Source organism: Mastomys coucha, unplaced genomic scaffold (assembly GCF_008632895.1).
Source record: "Mastomys coucha isolate ucsf_1 unplaced genomic scaffold, UCSF_Mcou_1 pScaffold20, whole genome shotgun sequence".
NCBI classification, from domain to species: domain Eukaryota; kingdom Metazoa; phylum Chordata; class Mammalia; order Rodentia; family Muridae; genus Mastomys; species Mastomys coucha.
Genome location: NW_022196903.1, coordinates 42047575 through 42057277, shown reverse-complemented (window position 1 = coordinate 42057277; position 9703 = coordinate 42047575). Strand labels below are relative to the sequence as shown.

At 42.1% G+C, this 9703-nt stretch overlaps 1 protein-coding gene across 3 annotated transcripts in view; it reads right to left on the bottom strand.

The window, feature by feature from the left end:
• Cntnap2 (contactin associated protein 2) overlaps window positions 1–9703 on the bottom strand; it is a 2139844-nt gene that overhangs the window by 29491 nt on the left and 2100650 nt on the right. For all 3 annotated transcript variants that reach the window (XM_031381709.1, XM_031381710.1, XM_031381711.1), the window contains one exon: window positions 2353–2592. In XM_031381709.1, coding sequence (XP_031237569.1) covers window positions 2353–2592 — 240 coding nt within the window. The remainder of the gene's footprint in view (window positions 1–2352; window positions 2593–9703) is intronic.

Below are 9703 nucleotides of genomic sequence, written 5' to 3'. Positions count from 1 at the left end.
CCCTCTCCCCCTCCTCTCCTCTCCTCTCCTCCCCTCTCCTCCTCCTCTCCTCTTCCTCCCTCTTCCTTACTTTTTTCCTTCTGACAGGGTCGGTCCTGCTATATAACCCAGGCTGATCCTGAATTTGGAATCCTCTTGCCTAAGTGCTACAATTACAGGTTTGTGCCTACTTGGAATGCAGAATTTTAATTTGAGTGTTGAATACTAACAGAAGTGTTTTCTAAACTGTATGCATTTGTATGAATCAACCAGAAGAAAGAAGCTGTCATGAATAAAGCATTTTTTAAAAAATCCATAAACTAAACTGGTTTGGTCTCTGCAAGTATATTTCACAGACCTTAAAAGCAAACAATTGGCTAATTAAGCCATAATGAATATGAGCTCATTTTGGCCCAAGGAAGTGTTTAGATATTTTTTGAATCCAGTTTCTTGGCAGCTGACTGAGACCACACATGCTCACAGCTTTCTGTGGCCTCTACTTACTTACATTAGATACCTGCAGCACCCCAGAACCTGTATACTCAAAGGCAGCTCACCAGCTGTTCACCCTCACATGTGCAGGAATTCATCTAAGGACTCTCTCCCCCTCTGTGACCCTGACACGTGCCATTTCTCCTGTCACATTTCCCCTCTTCCCTTTTGTCCTTCTGCATCAGGAATGCTTTCTTTGTTCAAGCCAGCTCAAGAGGAAAGCCCAGCCTGCTGAGTGCCCTTCATGACACTCATGAAAGGGAATTGCTGTGAGTGCCTTCGGTACACGGTGCTCTCGTCGTGTTACAGGAATCCATCAGTGAGGAACAAAGACAGCTGCTTAGACCGTTGATCGGCTATTCCGATAATAGAACAACTCTGGATTCTTTCTAAACCCCACAAATCTTCAAGGGACAGTCCTAGTAAGACTGTCCATGGGGATGATGGCCCTGAAGCCAAATCCTGGCACAGGACTGCAACACGATTAGAGCAATTAAGGATGTACTGCTGTATGATGAGCTGTTACAAATTAGAGTCTGTATGTGTGTGTGTGTGTGTGTGTGTGTGTGGTGGTAGAGGATTTGGAAGCTTTCAGTGGATATCTCAAGCTATAGAAAACTGTCTAACACAATAACCATGGTTATTAATATTATTACAGCTAAATATTTATAAACTTGCCATGAATCTGATTTGCCAAGTTATGGTTTTTTAATATACATTATTTTCTTTTATGCATATAAGTGTTTGTTGTAGGAACATATGTATATCATATGCATGCAGTGCCCCAGAGGTCAGAGAGGGTTTCAGATCCCCTGGTACTGGACTTATAGATGGTTATGAGCCACCACTAGGTGCTGGAAACTGACTACCACTCCTCTGTAAGAGCAGCAAGTGCTCTTAACCACTGAGCTCCTGTGCTATGTTTTTAAGTACACCATTCTCATGTGGAATTCTGTGAATTAAACCTTAGTGTCCCTATTTCAGGAACTGAGGAATGAAGTTATGGTAGCTGCTTGAGCTTAGTCTGCTGGTAAGAAGCAATGAAGGTGTTGGAATTTGGGCTTCACCTCCATGCTGTCCTGTCTTGTGAACTCTTACTGCCTCAAGGGTCACTGACATCCCGAGTTCGTTGAGGTTGCTTGGAAACCCACTGAGTACTGGATTTGCAGGTCACTGAGAAAGTCACATAACATGCCTTCACCTCACGGGTGAAAAGGTAATAGTTTAGGTAGACTGAGCTGTCCACAGCCAGCCCAGGTAGAGCTCAGAGCAGAATAGTAGTTTAATAGGCTTCCATTAGAGACATTGAGGTTTTTGGTCAATTCAAGACTACTTTCATTTGAGCTCAGTGCTTTCAAGTCCCATGTCTAACCACCTCCAGAAATGTGGCCATATCCACAGGACTGTCTGTTTAGATGAGATTGGGAGCATTCCGGATGGTATGTCCATAGACTGGGCTTTCTAAGTTTAAATGTAGCTCTTTCAGACTTAAAAATCTGTGGTCCTGATGGGGGGTGACTCTCTGTACTGTTTTGGAGGGAAAGTAGGCAAAAATGAGGAAGTGGTTTGGTGAAGTCATCTACAGCCATGTTGCAGACAGAAGTTTGAGTGTCTCTTAACCTAAATGAAGAGTCCTCATCCTCGAACCCTTAACCCCTGACTTCTTTGTTTCTGGTTTTGAGTAGAAATAACTTTTCTGCCCTTCATAGGTGCCAAATGTTAGGCTGAGAACTTATGGTTCATCCCTTCCTTCTTGCTGTCTCCTACTCCTCCACCCACAGTGGAGCAACAGCAAGGTTCTGTGATCGATCCACTCTACCGTTGAGGAAAGTGATGTTAAAAGGAAGGAAGCAATCAGCCCAAGACAGCTCCAGACTTTACCTGAATCCAAGTGATCTAGATGCCAAGGGTCAGTGGCCGAAGACATTGGGGAAAGCGTCAGTGGGGAGGCCCCGCAGTTGGATTCCACCAGCTCACCCTGAATGTGCACGTGGGCTGAGGCGTTTGTCTGTCTCAAGGCTGCCTTGAGAGGGGCGATGTGGTTGAACTGGACTCTGGACAGGCAGCCTGTGAAGCCTGGGGTGTTGTATTTGTGAATTTCTTGGTCGATTTTCCCCGTTTCTAGAAAGAAAAGAAAGAGAAAATAAGAATCCAAGCCCATTCACTGTGCTTGGGTTGGAAATCAGACCCGTGCTGGAGTGTTTGTGTCCCAGGCTCTTTGTTAGGTTTCAGTGTCGGCTGTCGAGCTTTTGGAGATGAAATATTTACAGTATCCTGTGCCTCAAGGCTGCATTCTAGAGAACATAGGAGGGTGACTATAAAACTGCATTTGAGAAAACAAAACAACAACAACAAAATCCACTCACAATTCTCTTGCAGTCACAAGAGTTACCATGGAAGCTAAGAGCACAGGCTGGATCTGAGTGGTTTTAATTCTTTTTTTTTTTTTCCTGATCTCTGATTATTTAAGACATATTACATAAAGACCCCTGCTTAGCAAACACCTATTCTTTTTTATACTTATTTTCTCCTTAAGGAGTCTTTATGTTTAAAAGAAATGAAAGAAGGAAAGAAAGAAGGAAAGAGACTTCCATAGCTGAGAGTTTTGCATTTCCTTTTTTTTTTTTTTTTTTTTTTTTTTTTTTTTTTTTTTTTTTTTGTGAGCCACATGCTTGGAATCCCAAGGTTTATTGAAGCTCTGTTAGTATGTGATGGAAGGTTTGAAAGCCAGAATATCAGTTTAGTCCTAATGTTCAGGAACCTTATGAGTCACTACCTTTCCCCAGTTTGCATGGTCAGCATCTTCCCATAAACTCTCAGCTCAAGGGTGAGCCTGGTTTTAGACAATTCTACTGCACCTGTGTGTGGATACTGGGCACTGTTATATCAGTCAAGACACAGAGTGGCTTTCTGGCTTTATCACTCTGATTTTTAGAACCCAGCAGACTAATGCTGATGAAATCCCTAAATGCTTAGGACCTTCTGACCCCACATCTCAAACAGGAGATTTTTGATCTGAAAAAAACGACACACTGTATTTGGTAATGGCATCAAAGCGGTTGGTGAACCAGAGAAGCCTTTTCAGCTGGGGATTGCAGCAGCACAAGCAGCTGAGGTTCAAAGGAAAAGAACTCCAAGTTGACTGTGTTGTGTTCAGGGAAACTTGGGAATCGGCTGGGGCTAGAGCTTGAGGCTAGACTGGGTAGGGCCTAGAGGTCAACATTGAATGTTTTCATTTCAGGAGAATAAAGCAAATCCATGGAAACTTCAGAGAGCCTTTGTGGGGAATGCATTACAAAGATAACTCCAGAGGCAATATAGCAACTGCTCTGGGCAGGAGCAGGCATGACCACCCCTATCCGCAGACCCCTGAAAGCCCTCTGGCTACAGATTCTTCTTTTTGCCATACAGCTGATGTCAGGTCATGCAGTGGAGTGTTCCCTGTTGGCTCTTCTGTTCTCCTTTAAGCCACGCCAGAGCTGATATTACCTACAGAGAATTGGTTTTGTTTTGCCTGTAGAGATCTAAAGAGAGAGTGGGAAACTTTTTGCTCTTAAGTTTTAGTCCAGGCTGGTCTAAAACTTGCAGGATAGTCTAAGTTACTCTGGACTTTGCTACTTCAGCCTCCCAAATAGTGGGGCTAAAGAAGTGAGTCATCACACCTGGCTTAGTGAATGGGGAACTCCTGAGTTTCAGTTCCCTTTTACATGATCACTGACATAGTTTTTTAAACTTAGGGAGGTGGGCTTCCCTAACACAGCCCAATGGGAACGGTTTCAAACCTCCCTATCAGAGGGTTCTTCATTTAACAATATCAGAGGCCTACTTCTGGGCTTTCTCCACCCACTAGGGTGTGGTGTCCCTGCCCTGGGGCTATGTCTTTAAGAAGGTTAAAAGGAGCACTGGAGAATATGTCAGCTTAGATGGGCAGAAGATTTGGGGCCAATGATGAGAGCAGGTCATAGGAGGTGCTCTCCTTGCAGGTTCCTTCTCTCTGGGCCTCTTTCATTCATTTCTTCAACAGTTTCTTTTCTTGGAAATTAGAGAAATTTCCAAAGTTCAATTGTTATCTTCCCTGAAAGGTGATAGAAAGATTTTAAAATCCCGAAGTTTTAAGTATGGTTGACATGGCTCTTTCTTCGAGAGACCTCTTAGCAAGGAACAGTTCCTCTGAGTATATTCTGGGCCCTTTAGGACCCAATAGCTCCACCCTTAAAAATTCTGCTTTGCTTTGTTGATGGCTTCTTTGACCACATATTTATTCTTCTTTGACATGAGATAAACAACTGGACAGACACTGTCTCAGATTGACATTTGGTGATTGATGATGATTCAAACAGCCTAGTCCTTGGGTCAAGCCTGTCTCGACCAGGAGATGCATCCTTCATTCTTTTATGTGTATGAGTATACTGTAGCTGTACAGATGGCCATGAGCCATCATGTGGCTGCTGGGAACTGAACTCAGGATGGCCCCACTCGCTCCAGCGTAATACACTGTAGCTGTCTTCAGATGCACCAGAAGAGGGGATCTCATTACGGGTGGGCCACCATGTGGTTGCTGGGATTTGAACTCAGGACCTTGGGAAGAGCAGTCAGTGCTCTTACTCGCTGAGCCATTTCACCAGCCCCACCTCCTTCATTCTTAAAGAGCTGTAACACTACTATGTTCCAAGGTTAGAATATAGATGGGATTCTATGCTGAACTGTTCTAGTAGTTTCTTACCAAACCTTCTTGAAGCTCTGCTAGTTTGTATCTAGAATGTACTCTAAAGGTCTGAGTATTAAAAAGCTTGCTCCCTACCCTGTAGCACTACTGTGAGGAGAAGGGACGTTTAGGAGGAAGTTAGGTCATTGGAGGGGGGTGTCCTTGAAGAGATATTGGGTTCTGTCATTCTCCTCACCTTCTAGATCCCCTTCTTGGTCACCACAGGATGAAAAGGCTTTCTCCATCATGTGACTCATCATGATTTACTGTGTTACTTCAGATCCAAAGTGACAGGATCAAGTGACGACATACTGAAACCTCTGCCACTATGAGGCAAAAACCTTTCTTTCTTATAAATTAATTTACCCCAGGTATTTGTTATAGTTACAGAAAGCTGACTTACATTATATTACTTATATTGCATTAGTAACGATTAGTTACTTTTCTTGTTGTGATCAATAAGCAACTTGGCAAGAAGTAACTTAAGAGAGGAAGGGATTATTTTGGCTCACAGTTTGAGAGGTTACACCCCATCATGGTGGGGAAAACACAGTGGCAGAAATGAGAGTGTTGGTTACATTCGGTCCCTGGTTAGTAAACAGATGTCAGACATAAACTGGGGCTTGGCTAAGAAATTTCAAGGTCTTCCTTCTGCTATGCCCAGTTTCAAATCCCTCTCCTATCTGGGGACTACGTGTTCAAACATATGAGCTTATGGAAACCATATCATATTTAATCGACACAAGCCATTTGGGTTGGATAAGATCAATGCCACTTCACAGATGAGCAAACCGAGGCTCATTTCAGTTTCAGGCTGAAGCCTTTGCCAATGAATACATGCTTATGTTTCCCATAAAATAGGGAAGTCAGATGATTTGTACTGCTCTTGACTTCTCTCACAATGATGTAATTTTGATTTATATTTGTGCAGATTATTTAGCAGCTTTAGTCAGAGGTTCTATAGAAATGATGTGGTAAGGCTTATAAAAAACTTTGATAGCTTTGTGAACTGCTTTAAGAACGTTATCAGCACTCAAGTCAACAATGCAATTTTCAAAAATGAGGTGAGCAGATATCAGATTGTGGCTGTGGCATAACAGACAGCTTTAGCAAGTTCTGAAGAACATGCATGTGTGTGTGTGTGTGTGTGTGTGTGTGTGTGTATGTGTGTGTATGTGTGTGTGTATGTATGTGTGTGTGTATGTGTATGTGTGTGTATGTGTGTGTGTATGTGTGTGTGTATGTGTATGTGTGTGTATATGTATGTGTGTGTATGTGTATGTGTGTATATGTGTATTTGTATATGTATGTGCATGTGTGTGTATGTGTGTATGTGTATATGTGTGTGTGAGTGTGTATGTGTATGTGCATGTGTGTATGTATGTGTATGTGTGTGTATGTGTGTGTATGTGTGTGTAAGTGTATATGTGGTGTGTATGTGTGTGTGTATGTGTGTATATGTGTATTTGTATGTGTATGTGTGTGTATTTGTATGTGTATGTGTGTGTATGTGTGTGTGCATGTGTGTGTATGTGTATGTGTGTGTGTGTGTGTGTGTGTGTGTGTGTGTGATCTAGGCAAGCACTCCAGACTGAACCAGATCCCTAGTCTTAGTTGTTTTTGTTTGTTTATTTGTTGAGATAGTCTCATTATGTAGCCAAGCCTTAAACTCCCTTCCTCCTCTCCCAGCCAAGTTGTGGGAATACAGATGTGCCCCACTATTCCCCACAAGGCCCCATATTTCTCAAGAATATTAGCTAGTACAGAATATCTGTCACATTAACACATCTGAGTTTGCTACTTACAATGAAATTACATTAACCTGAAAATCTATCAGATGTCTTACCCTGGAATCACACAGGAAAATACCATTTATGGCAAGACGCTGCTTTGTGCATGGAGATGCCTTGACCAATGCATTCCTAGGGAAAATCTGCTTTTCAGAATGCAGATGAGAAATGCAGTGAGTCACTTGTGGAATGAAATTTTCAAAATACAATTAGTCCTTTCATTTCTTACATTTGCAGTGGTGTGGGATATGGAATATCATCCACAAATAAATGCAGTTCTTCTTGAAACTTGAAAGGGAAGTGAATGCTCAGCAGAGTCCTCCCAGGGAGGCCACAGGTGCATTCCTGTGCATTAGCCTACACTGTCTGCTCCCTGTCAGTCACTCAGTCACTGCATAAGTGACAGGCAGCAGGGTCACCAGAAGTGAACAAAGAAAGGAGGGCTGTGCAGGGAACATGGGGGAAGAAAAGCAGTGCCATAGGGAATGGAATGTGCTGGAAGCTCAGGGACACACTGGGCACCTGTCCCAGGGACACTTAGATGTTGTTTCCCAGCAGAAATTTCTTTCTTTTGAGGGGTTTAATTTACTTATACATTTTTCCTGATGAACTCACTGTACAATTTTATTAGTGTTTAGACTTTTAATTTTCTATAGATCTCCTTTTTATCCTTTGGTGGGAGGAATGTGATTGTACGAAAAACATTTCACTGCAGTTTTTTTTTGGTTTTTGTTTTGTTTTTTGTTTTTTTTAGTGGACCAGAGCTGAGAGCCTGACTTTTGGTAAATATCTACTGGCCATCCTGTCCATGGGGCTGCTGTGAAAGTCACCATTTCCTAGGATATATGGCTTCCAGAGAGATGGCCATCTCCTTGTTCACAACCCTAATGGGGTTCATGCTTGGCCCACAGAAGCCATAGGAAGAGCTGTCTGTTCTTCCCCTCTGTTCTGGGGTGATGTGTCCCATTGTTGACAGCGGGATGATTTTAGTTAACTCACAGACTGGGTGTTAATAGCATCTAATTATGCAGTGAATGCATAATAAGGAATGTTAATATACTGAGGTATTGTTATTGCCTGGAATGATAATCCCTTCTTAATTCCTGTTAGATTTCAAAAAGAAATCCCAGGGCCAGGCTGCCCCTTTCATATCACTAATACTCAATATTGTTTTCTTTCTAAGAGAGAATGGGCCTTAGACCTAGATGTTAGGGTAGGCCATGGTACCAAGTTTCATTATATTTCCACTTTTACCATTATCTCAACTGGGACTGCAAGTGATACTAATATTCCATTTCACAGTAGCTTACAAAATGTTTCCTTTAACACTTTTTTCTTTATAATATCAACATATTTAAATAAAAATGGTGAATCCATTTAAAGGAAAATATGAGCAATGAGTCAATAAGGTCATCAGAAATGGTAGCAATATAACTGAAAATAGTTAAAATTATGACATGGGTCCTCACATGACTTGGGGGAACATTGTTGGAGAGAAACTTCTGCCTTTTATTGGGTTCTGTTCTATTCTTATGGGCCCCACATCCCTTCTCCATCTATACTCAGTATCTGCCCATTACTTTAGAACAGCATGAGCTCTGGTCTCTTAGAAAGGGAGTTTGTAATGACTTCATTCAAGATTCTACTCCAGTTACCCACTGGGCCCTGGGCAAGTTCTTTCCCTTTTGGGTGGGCCAGATTCCTAATTTGGACCTCTAATAGAAAGTAAAAAGCTTCTTGTGACCAAGAACTGAATGTCATAGTTCTGTGCTTCCCAAAGGCTTTAAAGTAATGTCTTCCATAAAAGAATTGCCTAGTGATAATGAGTGCAAACATAACCAAACGTACATTAAATACTCTGACACTGAGTTTGGTGTGGGGATAAAATGCTGGAGAACTTAGGCACCATCCAACATACTACAGTCAAGGTTTATTGGCTTCATAAGGTTCAGAGAGGGGGAATATGGCCTTAAAAAGGAAGGGGGAGGGCAACAAGTCAGTATATATAAATAATATACACTGTATCAGTACATATAAATAAAATATACTGTATCAGTGTGTATAAATAATATACACTGTATCTGTATCAGTGTATATAAATATATACAGCAGTCTAGCTTACTGAAGATGGTCTTATCTTTTGCAAAACTGTACTGCATTGATATCAATATCTGTGGATTAATGCTATGTGTCTACTGCTATCTACACCCTCCATAGGTCTCCAGTGCAAGGCTCTGAGTTTATATACAGTGGAATAAGTAGGATGCAGGTTTAAGATCATTGCATGGGGGAGGTTTTATATAGTTCTAGTGAAATCAGGCTGAAATGAGATTGGAGAGCTGTTCCCTGATTCCATATCCAGTCACAGGAAGGGTGCTGCTCACCCAGCCCATTCCAAGAGCTGATGCTAATGTCAAGACTCAAGATCTGATCCCTTGAGAGAAGAGCTGCAGAGGGGTTCATCAGATGAGTCAAATTCTAGCCTCATTTGTCTATAGATGTGTCTGCAGGAGCTTGGTTGGAAGGAAGGACCAACTCACCTCCCATCCCCTGGAGACAAGAACATTAATCCAAAAGAGTAAAATAAAATCAAACAAGCCCCCACCCCTTTTCATCTCTAATGCAATTAAATGATAAGCAGTAGGCAGGGCCTAGGGATGCTGGTTGCTAGGTGGTATCAGGCTCTGCACTCACAAGCTGCATCATCACTGTCTTAGGGGTCCTGCTGGTTAAAAAA